Raw genomic sequence first — 18692 nt, 5'->3', positions numbered from 1 at the left:
AGGATGTGATGTCATAGGAGAGCTGAGCTGTCACAGAGGAGGATGTGATGTCACAGAGGAGGATGTGATGTCATAGGAGACATGTGATGTCGCAGAGGAGGATGTGATGTCACAGGGAGCTGTGATGTCACTGGGGAGCTGTGATGTCACAGGTAACATGCCACTTCAATGAGGAGCATGTGATGTCACAGAGGAGGATGTGATGTCATAGGAGACATGTGATGTCACAGAGGAGGATGTGATGTCACAGATAGCATGTGATGTCATAGAGGAGGATGTGATGTTACCAAGGAGGATGTGATGTCACAGGGAGCTGTGATGTCACAGAGTAAGATGTGATGTCACAGAGGAGGATGTGATGTCACAGGAAGGATGTGATGTCACAGGGAGCTGTGATGTCATAGAGGAGGATGTGATGTTACCGAGGATGATGTGCTGTCGCAGGGAGCTGTGATGTCACAGATGAGGATGTGATGTCATAGGAGACATGCAATGTCACAGAAGAGGATGTGATTTCAAAGGGGAGCTGTGATGTCATAGAGGAGGATGTGATGTCATAAGAGACATGCGATGTTACAGAGGAGAATGTGATGTCACAGAGGAGGATGTGATATCACAGGGGAGGATGTGATGTCACAGATGAGGATGTGATGTCATAGGAGAGCTGTGATGTCACAGAGGAGGAATTGATGCCACAGAGGGGGATGTGATGTCACAGGGAGATGCGATGTCACAGAGGGGGATGTGATGTCATAGGAGAAATGTGATGTCACAGAGTAGGATGTGATGTCATACGAGAGTTGTGATGTCGCAGAGGAGGATATGATGTCATAGGAGACATGCAATGTCACAGAGGAGAGTTGTGATGTCACAGGGGAGCTGTGATGTCACAGAGGAGGATATGATGTCATAGGAGACATGCGATGTCACAGAGGAGGATATGAAGTCACAGGGGAGGATGTGATGTCATAGGAGACATGTGATGTCACAGAGGAGGATGTTATGTCACAGATGAGGATGTGATGTCATACGAGAGTTGTGATGTCACAGAGGAGGATATGATATCACAGAAGAGGATGTTATGTCACAGATGAGGATGTGATGTCACAGGGAGCTGTGATGTCACAGAGGAGGATGTGATGTCATAGGAGGATGTGATGTCACAGAGGAGGATGTGATGTCACAGGGAGCTGGGATGTCATAGAGGGGGATGTTTAAACAGGGGGGATGTGATGTCACAGGGAGCTGTGATGTCACAGAGGAGGATGTGATGACATACGAGAGTTGTGATGTCGCAGAGGAGGATATGATGTCATAGGAGACATGCAATGTCACAGAGGAGAGCTGTGATGTCACAGGGGAGCTGTGATGTCACAGATGAGGATATGATGTCATAGGAGACATGTGATGTCACAGAGGATGTGATGTCATAGGAGACAAGCGATGTCACAGAAGAGGATATGAAGTCACAGAGGAGGATGTGATGTCATAGGAGACAAGCGATGTCACAGTGGAGGATGTGATGTCACAGAGGAGGATGTGACGTCACAGGGGGTCTGTGATGTCACAGAGGAGGATGTGATGTCACAGAGGAGGATGTGATGTCATATGAGACGTGATGTCACAGAGAAGGATGTGATGTCACAAGGGAGGATGCGATGTCACAGATAAGGATGTGATGTCACAGGGAGATGTGATGTCACAGGAAAGCTGTGATGTCACAGAGGAGGATGTGATGTCATAGGAGAGCTGTGATGTCACAGAGGGGGATGTGATGTCATAGGAGAGCTGTGATGACACAGAGGAGGATGTGATGTCACAGGAAAGCTGTGATGTCACAGAGGAGGATGCGACGTCACAGGGGAGCTGTGATATCACAGAGAAGGATGTGATGTCATAGGAGACATGCGATGTCACTGAGGAGGATGTGATGTCATAGGAGACATGTGATGTCACAGAGAAGGATGTGATGTCACAGAGGAGGATGTTATGTCACAGATGAAGATGTGATGTCATACGAGAGTTGTGATGTCACAGGAGGATGTGATGTCACAGGTAGCATGTGATGTCACAGGAAGGATATGATGTCACAGGGAGCTGTGATGTCACTGGGGAGCTGTGATGTCATAGGTAACATGCCACGTCACAGAGGAGGATGTGATATCACAGAGGAGGATGTGATGTCATAGCAGACATGTGATGTCACAGAGTATGATGTGATGTCATATGAGATATGTGATGTCACAGGAAGGATGTGATGTCACAGAGGGGGGTGTGATGTCATAGGGAGCTGTGATGTCACGGAGGAGGATGTGATGTCACAGAGGAGGATGTGATATCACATGATAGATGTGACGCAGGGAGGAGCCGAGGTTGGGGAGGGCAAAACCGGCCCCAGAATGGATCAGGAATGGGGACCCCCCCTGCGTTCCCCTGTGTCAACCTGCTCTGGGGGGCTTTGGGAGGGCACCTGCTCCTCAATGGGCATCCAACTCACCTTAAAGGTGCCAGGACCACTCCACAGACCCCCAAGGACCCCCTAAATCCATCCAGAGCCCACCCAGGACCCCCTCAATCCCCTTTTCTGGGGGACCTTTAGGGGCACTGGTGGCTGAGCTGGGCAGCAAAGTTCATACCTGTCTGCAGCCTGACTCACTGAAATGCTGATTTTTAAGCACAGAAAGGAGAAGCTTGAGGCAGTTTGTTGAAGGCAGAAAGGATGATTTCTCATGTATTTTAATTACTTCTGACATGCTTCAAAGCCTGGTTTTCAGGGGTTTATTCAATTTGGCAAGTTCGTGGGGTTTTCTTGGGCTTTTCTTTGTGTGGGGGGTGGGTGGGTTGGTTGTTTTTACAGTTACTTGTCTCATATACTTGGTGCTTTTCCCAGGAGAACATTGATTTGTGTAGAGACAAAATCCCTGGAGAATATCTTAATCTGGGGATAAAAATACTCCCCGGGGAAGGATGCAGGATGAGTTGGTATTATTTATTTAAGAGTTTCAGGCCCACAACGAGCAGTTTCAGCCAAATTTTCTAAGTGACTGAGGAACCCTTTTCTCCAAATGTGCTCCCCTGAGGCAGTTTCAAATCCCCAGTTGTGATTCAGTTTTCTGGAATGATTCTAAATGAATTAAATGCTTTTTTTGGCCATCATCTAGGCAAATGCTGCCACAGATAACTTCAATTGTAAGAAAGCAGAAGAGAAAGAAATGAAAGGGCCACCTGTGAGCAAACGGTATTTTTCATTTTCAGTAGTCTCTGAATTTTTGTTACTAGTTTTCTGTTTCTGTGGAAGAGTTCAGTGTCCTCCCTCCTGGGAGGGATGGGAACAAATGATTAAATGTGGAAAATGTTCCGTTCCAACACTGCAAGCTGTAAATTGTCCAGATGGTCTAAAGATGTCCAGATTATTGAAAACCTTCCATATTTTTGTTTTCAGGGAGAGAGAAATATTTGATGAAGAAATCCAGCAAAGGCAAAAGTGCAAGGCCAACCCTCAGCCTGTGGAAAGCTGAAGGGTGGCACCGGCAGCCCCAGAATTACATAGGGAAAATAAGAAACACAGGAATTTTGGGGTGAGATCGAGCTTTTTTCAGTGGGGTTGATCCACTTTGAGGTGACAGATTGATCCCTCTTGACTTTTGGGATGCAGAGCTGGGAGAGACTGGAATGTTAATGGTCCATGGCTCCAACACTCTCCAGTTGCAGAAGCAGTGGGGGCTTTGCTGCCCGAGGGCAATGGAACCGCCCGGGGCAGAGGGGGGAACACCCACCCCTGGAGGGGACAGGCTGGGCTTGGAGCCAGAGAGGGGAAGTGCTATTTTTATGGTTTTATATCACTATAAACAGGAGCCAAAACTGTCCCAAATCTACTTTACACGGAAATAAAATTTTCCTAAACTAAACCCTATAGATAGATAGATAGATAGATAGATAGATAGATAGATAGATAGATAGATAGATAGATAGATAGATAGATAGATAAACTATCCTCAGGGGGGAGTGGCCTCTGCATCTTTCTACTCTGATACTTTCTTTTCCCTTCTACATTTTCTTAAGTGTTATTTTTACGCTTTCATATCACTATATACAGGAACCAAAATGGCTCCAAACCTGCTTTACATGGCAACCCAACTGTTCTAAAATAAACACTACATATATATATCTATAAACACTGATTATTCACTGTCCTTTCACTCTAATCTGCCCAAGGGCTGGATTAACAAGACCCTGGGTCACCCTCACTGTCAGGGGGGTCGGGAGAGGGGCTGGACATGGAGGAAGCTTCTGGCAGCTGCTCACAGAACCCACCCCTGGAGCTCCCCTGCTACCAAAACATGGCCATCCAGACCCAATACAGTGCCCAGCATGGATGACCTGGAACCAGGTCTGTCCTCAACGTGGGTCCCTGTGGATCATCCAATAAAGGTCCTCCAATAGCTGACGGAGTTGGAGCAGCGGCCGAAGCTCTTCCCGCAGTTGGGGCACTGGTAGAGCTTCCCTTACCGGTGGGTCCATTGGTGTCTGGTCAACTTAGAGCTCTCAGTGAAGCTCTTCCCACACTCCCCACACTTGTAGGGCCTCTCCCCTGTGTGGATGCGCCGGTGGGTGACAAGGTGGGAGTTCCGGTTGAAGCCCTTCCCACAGTCGGTGCAGCGGAAGGGCCTCTCATCCGTGTGTGTCTGCTCATGCCTGAGGAGATCTGAGCTGGTCCTGAACCTCTTCCCACATTCCAAGCACTTGTAAGGTCGTTCCCCAGTGTGGATGAGTCGGTGGATGTGGAGGGTGGAGCTGTAACTGAAGCTCTTCCCACATTCCCAACATGTGTAGGGCCGTTCCCCAGTGTGCACACCACGGTGTTGGAGGAGGGTGGACCTCTGGCTGAAGCTCTTCCCACATTCCCTACAGGTGTAGTGCCGTTCTCTGGTGTGGATGTGCTGGTGTTCGATCAGGTGGGAGCTGTCCCTGAAGCTCTTCCCACATTCCATACACAGGTAGGGCCGTTCTCCAGTGTGGATGCCCTGGTGGGTGCGGAGGTTGGAGCTCTGGTTGAAGCTCTTCCCACATTCCCCACATGTGTAGGGCCGTTCCCCAGTGTGGATGCGTTGGTGGGTGTGGAGGTTGGACCTCTGCCTGAAGCTCTTCCCACATTCCCCACACATGTAGGGACGTTCCCCGGTGTGGATGTGCTGGTGGGTGAGGAGGTTGAAGCTCTTCCTGAAGCTCTTCCCACATTCCAAGCACCTGAAGGGCTTCTCCCTGCTGGGAGGCTGCTCGGGGACCACCAGCTCAGAGCTCTGGCACAAGCTCCGGCCGCCTTCCCGGCACAGGCTGGCTCTTTCCTCCTCAGAACACCCTGGGATGGCTTTGGAGCCCCTCCTGCGGGGGGATCTCCGGCCCTTTTCCTCCCCGCTGCCTTCCTGCGCCGGGGAGCCCTTCAAAAGGGCCTCTCCCACCAGGGTCTCACGGGGGGATTTGTCCTCCGGGCTCTCCGTCCTCAGCTCGGGGCCTGGGGCAGGAAGCAAGAAGGACAGGGAGGGGATTTGCCTCCGGCCCACAGGGAAGGCCAAGGACATCCCCCCAACTCCGGCCCCGGCAGGACGGCGGTGCCAGCGGGGTTGTCCTGCAGCCGGGGCCATGCTCGGCTGACAGAGCCAGCACAACACCCGCCCAAAGGGACACTGACTGCCTCCTCACCTGCCTGGGGGGCCCAAGGCATCTTCCTCTTCCTCGCAGCCTCCTCCTCCATCCGCCCAAGCTTTGGGAAGGACAAATCCTGATGGGGGGAAAACAAGGGCTGAGCACGTTGGCTTGGGGGTTCCTCCTGCCCAAGTCCATCCCTAGAACTCACCGGGCATCCTGTGTCCATAAAAACCTCCAAAACACCAAGATTCAGCCCAGAAAAACCCAAACCACCAACATTCAGGCAAAAAAGCCCCTCAGAAATAGTGAGATGAACCCCTCCCCAAACTGCAAAAAGTTAAGATTCAGCCAAAACATACTCCAAAATATGAAGATTCAGCCAAAAAAAAAAAGTTTAAGTGGGAGGATTAGGAGAGTGAGGACATTTCATGAGCACTTGATTTGATTGAGTTGCTATATATTAATCAAAAGCTGAATTAATGTAGTCTCACTTAAAACTCAATTTTTTTCTTCCTAGTTTCAGTGTAGAGAATAAATATGAAATCACTGGACTTCAGGCCTTCATCATTACCCCTGTGCTTTGGTGTGCAAATGCTTCCTCCTTCCACGCCTCCTCTGCCATCATTTCTGACAACTGGATTCCTCTGTTGTGCCAATATTCTGGGTGTGCAGTTTCCATATTTGCAAGGATTAAAAGCAACTTTTTGCCTACGAGTGTGAAGTTTAGTGTGAGAGAATCCTGGGCAGTCAGACACTGAAATTGTTGAGCTGCAATGGGCCATGCAAATGGAATGACAGAATCCATTCTGCTGGCCCAGATACAGAAGCCAATCTGTGGCTGTGGCTCTTTGCCTCACTGGCACCATCCTCTGTGGTTCCTGCTGCCCACCATGGCACTGGCAGCCCCAGGGGCACAGGTACGTCCATCCTGTACATGAAGTCAGAGTCAGACTGTCCACAAGTGTTAGCAGGAGTAAAACACTGCACTGCTGATCTTCTTGAATTTATCTCTATTAATGTCTGGCTTCACTTGGTCAGTCTGTGTTCTCTTGCACAACATTACGTGGGTTTATGATTTTTATTATCACTGCACCAAATTAATCTGGAATGTGTGGTCAGAACAGTAATTACCTGTATTTGTGTATAACTGTGTGCTCTTCTATTTTTCATGCTTTCTGGCAAATTCACTGACAACTTCTTTCATGACTGCATGATGGGGACTGAATTTAAGGCTGGGGGGTTTTCCTGAGGGCAGCACTACACCAGACTTTTGTGTGTGTGTGAGACAGGCAGAAGCACAAATGCCTGCACAGCCCAGAGCAGTCAGTGTGGGGCTGTGCTTGCTGCTGCAGAGACCCCCAGACCTCCTCACTGCTCCCCAAATCTCTCCTGGAGCTGGGCCACCTTGTCCTGGGACACCTGAGCCCCCCCCAGTGCCCTCCCAGTACAGCCCAGTGCCCCCAGTAAGCCCACTGTGTTCCTGTCCCAGGGTGCTGGGTGATCCCTCTTTGGAGGGGGGTTGGAAGGGATTTGAGGGGGGGGCTGGGGGAGATCTGGGGCGATCTGGGAGGGAGTTGGATGAGGATTTGGGGGGTTTTGGGGGGATTTAGGTGCATTTCGGGGAGTTCAAAGGGGTTTTGGGGGTTCAAAAGGATCTGTGGGGAGAGGGAATTAAAGAGAAAATGGGGGTTAGGTGACATTTGGGGGAGGTTAAAGGGGCCTGTGGTGGGAGAGGAGGGGCTGCACCACAAGGAAGTGAGTCCTGAGACCTCCCCTGGTGTCCCCAAGACCCTCCTGGTGTCCGCAGTCCCCACCTCTGACATCCTGAGACTGCTCTGGAGTCTCCAGTATCCCCAGGGCCTCCCCATGGCCATTATTCCCTCCTTGACACCCCCAATTCCACTGTCCACAAACCCCTCTCCACTGTCCCCAAACCCCGTCCCTGATGTCCCCAACCCTCCATCTCCTCTCAGGAACCCCTCTGGACCCTCGGACAAAAACGTCCTCCCCACTCACAGAAAGGCCAAGGGCATCTGGGGACATGTTGGGGACAGTTGGGGGGCTTTGCGGGGCACTGGGGGATTACTGGGGGATACTGGGACACACTGTTGGGGAACTAGGGGGCACTGGGAGGGACTGGGGGGTTACTGGTGGATTACCAGGACACACGGGGGGACACTGGGAGGTTACTGGGCCATACTGGGGGGCAGTCGGAGGTCACTGGGACACACTGGCTGGTCACTGAGAGGGTTACTGGGCCATACTGAGGGTCACTGTGATACCCTTACCCAGATGTGGTACATCTGTCTGCAGCAGCAGATTGCAGTGGGACGGGAGAAATTCTTTTCTGAGCCTCTGGGCTGGACACAGGCACAGCCTGACCCTGAACCCAAGGGAAACAAAGACAAATTCCACAGTTTTAGCTGGACCAAGGGGGGGTGGGGGGGTTCCTGAGGGCAGCACTACACCAGACTTCTGTGTGTGTGTGTGTGAGACAGGCAGAAGCACAAATGCCTGCACAGCCCAGAGCAGTCAGTGCAGATTTTTGGGGGCATCAACAGGACCCCTCCCCTGGGGGCTGGGGGACCCCCTGAACCCACTGCTGGGCTTTAGGGGACCCCCAGGCCCCCTTCCCTGTGGGGTCTCTGTGTGCTGAGTTTTGGGAGTCTCTGAGGCTCAGGGGGGGAATTGGGATCCCCTTTCCCTGGGGTCAGTCCACCGACATAGAGACCCCATAAAGTCCCCTCAAAACCCCTGAAATACCCTCCAAAATCCACCTCTGGACCCATCCAAACCTCTTTAAGGACCCCACAAATCCCCTCAGAGACCTCATCCCTCCCCAGCACCCCCTAAACCCTCTCAGTGACCTGCAAAACCCACCTGGGACCCCCCCAGGCCCTTTCAGGGACCCCAAAAAACCCCTCACGGACCCTCAAAACCGTCTGGGACTCCCAAAATCACACTAGAAACCCACAAAACTGCTTCAAAGACACCCCCAAAGCCCCCCAGGACCACTCAATTCCCTCGGAGACTCCAAAACTCCCTCAGGGACCGTCAACCTCCCCCTTAAGTCCCCTCAGGACACTAAACCCCTTCAGAGACCCCCCCAAAACCTCCTCAGGGACCCCCCAGGGACCCCAAAACCACAGAACAGCAGAAGAGCTTTCTGTAAAGGAAGGGAGCAGAAAATCTGAGAAGGAGGAGACCAAGGAAAAACTGAAGCAAAGCAATCAAATCATCCTGGCTCTTGCAGTTTTTCCTTCACCTTTTTCTCATTTTTCTTTTTTTTAGGGTTCTTTTTTTGTTTGGGTGGTTTTGATTTTTTTTTTTCCGAGGGACTTTCTCGGCAATCGAATCGAACATCCGGGTTCTTGGGAGGTCCCCGGGCCCCGCGGCCCCCGACAGGGTTGCAATCCCGCGCTCTGCCTCTCGGGAACCCCCGAACCCCCCGCGCTAAACCCTCCCGAGCCCTCCAGCCTTTCAACCCACAGCCGCGCTCCCCGCAGCCCCCGAGGGGATCCCCAGACCCCGCTCTCCCGCACCCCCCGCCAGCTCACACAGACAAAGGCCCCGCCGCCATCACCGATTCCCGCTCTGCGCGCGCACCGCCTTTAGAGAACACCGCCGCAGCCAATCAGCGCGGGCCACGCCCCCTTACGTCTGCCGTCACTCCTGCGCGCCGCGCGGGGCAGCATGGGAGTTGTAGTCCTTGCGGCGGATCAGAGCGGCCCTTCGCAAGTGAGCGGAGGGAGCATAATACTTTTTTGGTTTTATTGTTTTTCTGTCTTTTTTTTTTCCTTCTGTTTTCTCTTTCTTTTTTTTTCTTTTCTTTTTTCTTTCTGCTTCCTTATTTTCTCTTTTTTTCTTTTTTCACTTTTTTCTTTTTTCTTTCTTTTTATTATTTGTCTCATTTTTTCCTGTTTTTCTGTGTTTTTTTCTCTTTTTCTCTCCTTTTTCTCTTTTTCCTCCCTTTTTTTCTTCATATTGGCTTTTTCCTCTTTTTTTTTCTTTTCCCTTTTTTTTTTTTTTACATTGCTTTCTATCCGTTGTTTTTTCAAAGAAGATTTAAACACAGATCAAAACAATCTCCAGGTACAAATCTCACAACAACAGATAATCTGGCATTGTTTCAGGTCCAAGAGGATTCCCAAGATCACAAACACTGAGACACGAAGGGTGCCCACACAAAAAACAGCTTTCCCTGCTTTTTTCCACAGGTAAAGCAAGTGTGGAAGGGGCACTTGGCCCCAGGCAAGATGCTTTTACAGACACTTTAAGCAGCCCAGGGTGGATCTGGCTGGCAAATGGGATTATATCCATGCTTTCCTGGAGGATTTGCAGAGTACACTGAGGGGAAACATTGAGAGCCATTTCTTCATGTCCTGAAGGGATGAGAAGAGGGGGGAGCAGGTGCTGTGGCCCCAGAGCTTCTCTCTGCTTTGGGGACACTTCTGTGTGTTCCTCTGTCCATTGAATTCCCAACAAAGAAGGAAAAAGCTACAGGAACTCCAGTCTAGAGTGCTCAGGACATGTGGAAGCAGGGGAATTTTTCTTCCCAGCTGGGATTGAGAGTGCAATTTCACACTCCTTTGGAGAGCATCGACTAAAACATCCCACACACACCCACAGCCACTCAGACACAGCCAAACACACCCACTCACACCCAAACAAGCAGCTCATCCTGCACTTCAGTAGGATGAGCCCTGACCGAGCAGAGGGACCCAAATCACCTGGAAACACACCCCAGGGACCCCAAAACACAGTCAAAACACACCCAGATCACCCCAAAACACACCTGGGGGGCCCCCAAAACACACCCAAACACACCCAAACACAGCAGCTCATCCTGCATTTCAGCAGGACGGCCCTGACCGAGCAGAGGGACCCAAAATGCACCCAGATCACCCCAAAACACACCTCCGGGACCCCGAAATATACTCCGGGGATCCCAAATCTCCGGGAGACCCCAAACCCCCAAACACACCAGATGGCCCTGACTGAGCAGAGGGACCCAAAATGCACCCAGATCACCCCAAATCCCACCAGGGGGACCCCAAAACCCCAAATCCCACAAAATAGCACTGGGGGAGTGGGGACACCCAAAACCTGGGTGGGGACCCCAGAATCCCACCGGGGTGGGTGTTGGGGGTAACCCCCACCCCTGGGGCCCCTCCTGGGGGGCTGTGGGGGGTCCCTGCCCCCCCCAACCTGTGCCCCCCCCCCAAATCCCACAGGCAGCTGGAGCAGAATCACCTGTACACGGCCTACGCTGGCATCATGGCCAAGGTGGGACCCCCAAAAATGGGGTGGAGGGGTTTGAGGGGGGCCCTGGGGTTTGGGGGATCCCCGGGAATTCGGGCGAGGTGATACTGGGACTGGGGGGGGAGGGTCCCCAGAATTTGGAGGGGGGACCTGGAGATTGGCGAGGGTGTTCCCAGGGGTTTTGGGGGTCCATGGAGGTGGGGGGTCCCCAGAGATATTTTGGGAAGGATCCAGAGACTGGAGGGTCCCCAGAAGTTGGGGGGGGGCAGTGATTGGGGGGGTCCCCAGAGACTGGGGGGGTTCCCAAGGGTGGGGCTCTCAAAGATGAGGGGACTGTGGGTGGGGGACAGGAACTTTGGGGGTCCCCAGGAATTGGGGGGTTTCTATGGTTATTTTGGGCATCCCCAGAGATTTGGGGGTCCCCCCAAAAGGCTGGTTGGGGGGGCTAATTTGGGGAGCCCCCCTTTAAATTCCCCCCCCCAGAGCTGTCACACGGGGAAGGGGAGGAGGAAGAGAAGGAGGAAGAGGGCAAGGAAGAGGGCAAGGAAGAGGGCAAGGAAGAGGTCAAGGACTCGTTCAGAGTGAGGGGGGGACCCAAAACCTCCCTTGACCCAACCTGACCCTTGTGACCCCCCTGACACCCCCGTGCCCCCCCAGGAGAAGGAGATGGAGAAGCAGAAGCTGCTGAACCTCCCCCCGTGACCCCTCAACCCCCAACCCCTGACACCCCCTGACCCCTGTGCCCCCCCAGGAGAAGGAGAAGCAGAACTTGCTGAACTTCCCCCTGTGAGCCCCTGTGACCCCTGACCCCCAACCCCTGTGACCCCCCCAGACCCCTGTGACTCCTCCTGTGCCCCCCAGGAGAAGGAGAAGCAGAAGCTGCTGTCCCAGCAGGCCCAGCTGCACACACAGGGGGCAGCCGAGATGGTGCTGCAGATGATCAGTGCCTGCAAGGGTGAGACCCCCGGGGAGAGACCCCTGAGAGACCCCCCTGTGTGAGAGAGACCCCCAGGAGACCCTTGGGAGAGATCCCTGTGAGGGTGAGACCCTCCCAGGAGAGGCTCCTGACAGACCCCTGGGAGAGACCCCTGAGAGACCCCTGTGTGAGAGAGACCCCTGGGAGAGAGACCCCTGGGAGACCCCCCTTTGTGAGAGAGACCCCCAGGAGACCCCTGGGAGAGATCCCTGTGAGGGTGAGACCCTCGGGAGAGACTCCTGACAGACCCCTGGGAGAGACCCCTGAGAGATCCCTGTGTGAGAGAGACCCCCAGGAGATTTCCGGGAGAGATCCCTGTGAGGGTGAGATGCCCAGGAGAGACCCCTGACAGACCCCTGTGTGAGAGAGACCCCAGGGAGAGAGACCCCCAAGAGTTCCCCTGGCACATGACCCTCATGTGACACACACATGTTGTCCCCAGGTGAGCACTGGGGCCGTGGGGGGGCTGTGACACACACATGACACACACATGACACACGTGTGTCCCCAGGTGAGCAGGGGGGCCATGGGGGGCTGTGACACACACACACACACACAGGGATGTTCCAGGGGTAACTCAATCCGGGCTGTGGGCAGGTCCCTGCAGGAGCAGCAGCTTCCTCTGCACACTTGAGGTGATAAAGCTGCTCTAAACCTGCACTCCAACTACTCCACAGCTCTGGGCTCACCTCCACACCACTTCTCAGCCTCACCTCAGGGCCTGGGCTCAAGGACAGGAACCTGCAGGGAGGGGACATCATGTGCAAGCTGAGGGCTGCCTGCTTGCACTGGCCTCTGGGCTTCTTTCTCCTTCTACAACCAGCCCAGAACTCAGCCTGCTTTTCTAACATCACACTGGCCACAATTTGCCTCATCTTCAGCTTCCTGTCCATCCACACTCCCAGCTCCCTTTCTGCCTGCCTGCTCTCCAGACACTCTGGCCCCAGCCCGGGGGGCTGACGGGGCTTCTTGTGGCCAAAGGGCAGGACCCGGCCCTTGGCCTGCTGGAACCTCATCCCCTTGCAATCAGCCCATGGATCCAGCTGGGCCAGGTCCCTCTGCAGAGCCCTCCTGCCTTCCAGCACATCAACACACCCCCAGCTTGGGGTCAGCTGCACATTTGCTGATGAAATGCCTGGTTCTGCAGGAGCTGCAGATGCTCAAGGGGCAGCAGGACCAAGTCAGGGGCCTTGGGGGGCCCGGGGGGCTTTGGGGTGCAGGAGGGTCCTGGGGGAGCTGAGGAGGGGCTTTGGGGATTGGGGGTACAAACCAGTACAGATCAGTACAGACCAGGACAGACCAGGACAGACCAGGACAGACCAGTACAGACCAGTACCTCCTCACTGCTCCCCAGATCTCTCCTGGAGCTGGGCCACGTTGTCCTGGGACACCTGAGCCCCCCCAGTGCCCTCCCAGTACAGCCCAGTGCCCCCAGTACAGCCCACTGTGTTCCTGTCCCAGGGTGCCAGGGTGCCCCCCTCTTTGGGGGGGTGGTTGGAATGGATTTGAGGGGGGGTGGCTGGGGGAGATTTCAAGGGATCTGGGGGTTTGGATGGGGATTTGGGGGCGTTTAGGGGTCTTTTGGGTGTATTTGGGGGAGTTAAAACAGGTTTTGGGGGCATTTGGGCATCAAAGGGATCTGTGGGGGGAGGGGACTAAAGGGAAAATGAAGGTTAAGGGACATATGGGGAGGTTAAAGAGGTCTGGGGGGGAGATGAGGGGCCGCACCAAGAGCAGCTGAGTCCTGAGACCTCCCTGGTGTCCTCAAGACCCTCTTGGTGTTCCTAATTCCCCCTTGACACTCCAAGACAAGCCTGGTGTCTCCAATGTCCCCAGGGCCTCCCCATTGCCATTATTCCCCCCTTGACACCCCCAATTCCACTGGCCCCAAGCCCATCCCTGATGTCCCCAACCCTCCATCTCACCCCAGGAGCCCCCCCTGGCCCTTTTGACCCCAAAAATGCCCCCCCACACGCTCACAGAAAGGACAAGGGCATCTGCAGACACGTTGGGGACAGTTGGGGGGCTTTGCAGGGCACTGAGTGATTACTGGAGGATACTGGGACACACTGGGGGGAACCAGAGGGCACTGGGAGGGACTAGAGGGTTACTGAGGGATCCTGGGAGGGCACTGGGAGGGACTTGGGAGTTACTGGGGGATTACCAAGACACAGGGAGAGACACTGGCAGGTTACTGGGCCATACTGGGGGTTACTGGGTGCTCACTGGAACATCACTGGGCCATCCTGGGGGGCAGTGGGAGGTCACTGGGACACACTGGCTGGTCACTGAGGGGGTTACTGGGCCGTACTGAGGGGCACTGGGAGCCCCTTACACGGATGTGGTACATCTCCCCACCGGACTTTGGGAGGCACCCCCAGGACTCCTTCCCCTGGGGGCTGGGAGATCCCCTGAACCCCACTGCTGGGCTTTAGGGGACCCCGGGCCCCAGTCCCTTTGGGGTCTCTGTGTGCTGCGTGTTGGGGGTCTCTGGGGTTCGGGGGGGCATTGGGATCCCCTTTCCCTGGGGTCGGTCCGCCGGGCCGGCAGGGGGCGCTGTGACGGGAGCGGTAATGGCGGGTCGCGGGTAATGCCGGCGGGTAACGCCGGCGCGCCTGCGCAGTCCAGCCAGGGCGCTGGGACAGCCCCACCCCCCCCACGCGGGTTCCAGGCCCCGCGCTCTGACCCTCGGGAACCCCCGAACTCATCGGCTAAACCCTCCCGAGCCCTCCAGCCTTTCCACCCACAGCCGCGCTCCCCGCAGCCCCGAGCGGATCCCCAGAATCGCGCTCTCCGAGCGCAGCCTCACCGCTACCGCTGCCCCGCAGACAACATGGCGCTCTGCGCACGCCCCGCCTCTCGAGCCCCCGCCGCAGCCAATCAGCGCTCGGCCCGTCCCCGCCCCGTCCCTGCCGGCCCCGCCCTGTCGGGTGAGCGGGGCGGGCACGGCGGGAAAGCGGCGGGGGGGAAAGAGCGGGGGGGACCCCAAAGGGAGCGCGAGGGGCGGGGGGTCACCCCCAAAGGGGGCTGGGGGGAGCCGGGCTGTGAAGGGACTGCTTTTCCAAACTGCCCTGCTTATCCCGCATGTGCACACTTCTCTCCTGCTGGGATCTGGCCCAGACAAACCTGAAAATACCTGGAAGTGCCACCTCCACCAGCACTTCCTCCACAGCTGCTTTCAAGGATTTCTCTTCAATTTGCCAAGGAAATGCTTCCAGATCATACTTCCATCTACAAGTCAGAACAGCAGCCTGCACCAGGACTCCTGCTTGTTTTCCCTGCACTTGCTGACAGGAGGTGCAGAGGCAGGATGTCAGCACTTCATTACCAACAGCCTTAACGGGGCATGACTCCACTTTTTAACCTTGGAAGAAGAGCAGCTTTTCCTTTTCCTCTCCTGTTTTTGGGGTTTAGTTTTTTTTTTACCTTCTGAATAAAAGAACACGTGTAAATTGAAATAATCTGAACCCAACTTTTAAGAAGACTGACACCTTTGAGCAGCTTCCTCTTAACCCTCTCTCCATGTTGCAGGAGTGGCCAGATGAAGAGTTACCAGCCCATCCTGGCTTCCAGAATGGCACAGCTGGTGGTTAGAGATTCATCTCACAGTTATCTAGAATATGCCCAAACTTGTTCTGCCCTTCCTAATTCCTAACTCAGACCAATGGCTCCAAACCCAGCATCTGGGAGGCTGATCAGGTTGGCAAGAACATTTCCCTGTGTGATAACAGTGTGGGCACAAGGACTGGGAGTGTGTCATAAGAAATCTGACTTGCATACATGGGGTAGGAGACAAAAAAAACCACAGATAAGCAGAAAATGTTTGCAAGGAAGAATTGGCAGCAAATCTGTCAGAAGATTAGTGCAGGTGACTATCAAATACAGGAGAAAACATGATGAAAGGAGTAACTCATGACTCTTTATATGAGCTATGAAATGAACAGTGACTTCAGCCACTGATGAGAGATTTTTTTAAATATAGAAGTGAGTTTGCAGTTGTAGCATTTTCCACATTAAAGCCTACAGCTGGTAAATAATAAAATAAGCAATTAAAAAGCAATCAAGCTTGCTGCATGAAAACCTCTCAAACAGGCTGCTTCAAACAACAACAGTCTTCTTGCTCCCCTCCTTCCCCCAAGCCCCAAAACTTCACCACATCTCAGGTCTGTACTACTCACACACATCACTTGGCAGAGGAAAGCCACACAAAACAAAAGATAAAGAATAATGACTTGTTTTGGTAGGTACTGATGGTCACGTGTGTGGAATGGGAGGTCCCAAGAGGAGTGTCAGCTTGGTGGATGGTCCCTCTTGGGAAGTACAGTAAGTCACCTGGCTGCAAGAAAATTGATATATTTAGGGCACCAGGTCAAACCTTACTGCAGTCAGAGAAAATACTCTCTGAGCAGACAGTCTGACAATACATATCCTTTAGAATCACAAAATGGAGCAGTCCTGCAAGGTACACTTTAATAACATAAAAAACACTAAGCCAGAAGTTCAGAACCTTAAACTTTCCAACCTGCTGTCAATATTTGCTGAAAACGTGAAACAAGCTTTTTAACATCACAGAACACACAGACTCCCACTGAGCTGCAGGAAGAGGACAAAGAAGCAGCTGAGATGGACCTGCTGGCAACACAGTGGGCTGGCAGAGGAGCAGTGAAATGGGGATTTGGTCAGATCACATCAAAAGAAAAGGCTAGTATTCCACGAGAAAAGCCAAATAGTCTATAAAAATGGTAATCTGTTACAATACTGTTGTCTGAGATTTTCAGTTAAAGCACTTAAAAAACAGGTACGACCTTCCTCCTCCTCCTCCCTATCTTTCTTCTCACCTATGTAAATTAAAACTCCACACTGAAAAAAAACTAGATAAGAAAAGTCAAGGCAAGAAAGGTGTAAAGCACATAAAATTGCCTCCAAGAAGGAAATCAAAGTTTACTTATGGCTTGTCCTGTAAACACCTATAGAGTTGGACAGCACAGTCAAAGAAAACTGCCTTCCTTACCAGAGTGGGGACTACACCAACCAAGAGTATTCTGAATTCTCTTCATTTGAAAGATGGAGAAAGGAAATATTCTAGAAAGATGTTTAGGGAGGAAATAGAGTCAAACAACAGCATCCCTCTCAGAGGCAGCCACAAAGAGACAACCAAACTTTGACACCAGCCACCCAGAAGAAATGGGTCACAGGAAGTGAACAACAGCAAACAGAAGGAAAATAAATTAAAAACTTGGATAACTTTTAAGCCCATCATTATTCCATAAAAATGAAAGGCACTGAAGTCTGGTCCAAAATATTCCAGAAATGAAAAAGGGAACTGTAATTTACTAGACTTTGCATCACCCAGTACATGATGACGACTGAATATTCCCCTCTGTCAAACAACACAGCTCATGATGTCAGCATCCCATCCAATGGGTCACACTATTCCTAAAACACCTACACCATCCAACATGTCACACTATTCCTAAAACACCTACACCCAAATGCAGCTCTGCACACTGAGAAGAGCAGAGAGAGGCTCCATAACAGGCCAAAAGGCAGAGAAACTCCTGAGGATTCCAACATGGAGCAGCACCACCAGCTGGACAAGTACCACTTCAAAAGCAGGTAAAACAGAACAGGACAAGCACCAGATTCCCTGCTGACACTCAGTAATCTTCATGAAATGTTCCTTTTATTCCAAAAATCAACCACCAACCAAACACTTGAATTTCACGTTTGGAAAAAGGAAGAGCAATTAATACAGCAAGTTTATGTGGGGTTTGGTTCATGCTTCTCTTTATCAGCCAAGGATAAATATTTAAATCTCATTCACCAGAACAGTGACAAGGTTCAGTGCAGCAGTAAGTCTCAGTGCACACAAGGATTAGCCTGAGTGATTACAGGCAGCATGTAAAAGCATAAAAATGTTTTATAACCACACACAAATCCAGTGTTTTTTCTGCACACAACTCCACAAACATGACCTAGGAGTCAGGGTGCCCAACCTGGAGAGTACTAGTCAATTTACAGAAATAACTGGGGGTTTTGGCCCATTATTTAAATACTAGAAGCAAAGGATACCTTTAAAAAAGGATACAGACAACTATCACCCAAATTTCTCGTGCTCGCAGTGTGCAAACCCTCCCCTCAGTTTCACAGCCACAATCACTGCCTTCAAGAAATGGACCACTTTTAACTTTTCTGGCAATCACAGCCCAGACCACCTAAGGCAATGAAATTCTCATACCTTTAATATGATCTCATGTGTGGGATTCCCAATCCTATCTTCTGATTCCACATCATATTCCCGAGCTAAAGGCACCCTTGGTTTATAGAGCCGCCAGTGCTTCTCGCCTTCCAGCTGAAGGATAAACACCTGCAAAAGACCATAAATCCAAATCCATAAGGAAGTAATTCGTTTCACATTAATTTTTAGATAGCTGCAATTCAGAGAAATTTCAATTTGAACTAATTTTGGCTTATCCCCAACAGAGCATCAGAAACCTCTATAGGGTGCCCAATGGGGGTAGATGGCATGAGTTAGAAATGCTGGATGTGAGGCTGCTGAATAACAAGCATAAGGAAAGTGAAACTCCAGGTGTATTGAATGGAAATGAAAATATTAAAAAGCAAAATATACATATAAGGATTGGATTTTTTGATTTGGTTTAAGTGGGATAGTCCATTTTTTTCTTTATAACGCAGTGTATATTTGTATGTTTCTTTTAGAAGCTGATTTAAAATGCATTTGGACCACAGGAATTCATCATATCAGTAACTTCTTAAAAACAGCAGGACCAACAAGCACAACCAGTCT

At 52.1% G+C, this 18692-nt stretch overlaps 1 protein-coding gene and 1 pseudogene across 1 annotated transcript; one reads left to right on the top strand and one right to left on the bottom strand.

Moving 5' to 3' along the window:
• Positions 1-18692, top strand: part of LOC135405017 (zinc finger protein 11-like) — a 269730-nt pseudogene that overhangs the window by 20456 nt on the left and 230582 nt on the right.
• Positions 4506-7949, bottom strand: LOC135404658 (zinc finger protein 154-like). The gene is made up of 2 exons (XM_064639391.1): positions 7935-7949; positions 4506-5273 (listed from the first exon to the last, which is right to left on the bottom strand). The coding sequence occupies exons 1-2, from the start codon at positions 7947-7949 to the stop codon at positions 4506-4508; spliced, it is 783 nt and encodes a 260-aa protein (XP_064495461.1).

The sequence above is a fragment of the Pseudopipra pipra genome, chromosome W, assembly GCF_036250125.1.
Source record: "Pseudopipra pipra isolate bDixPip1 chromosome W, bDixPip1.hap1, whole genome shotgun sequence".
NCBI lineage: Eukaryota > Metazoa > Chordata > Aves > Passeriformes > Pipridae > Pseudopipra > Pseudopipra pipra.
Note: the sequence above shows the minus strand (reverse complement) of the source record. Positions and strands in the feature narration are given on the sequence as shown.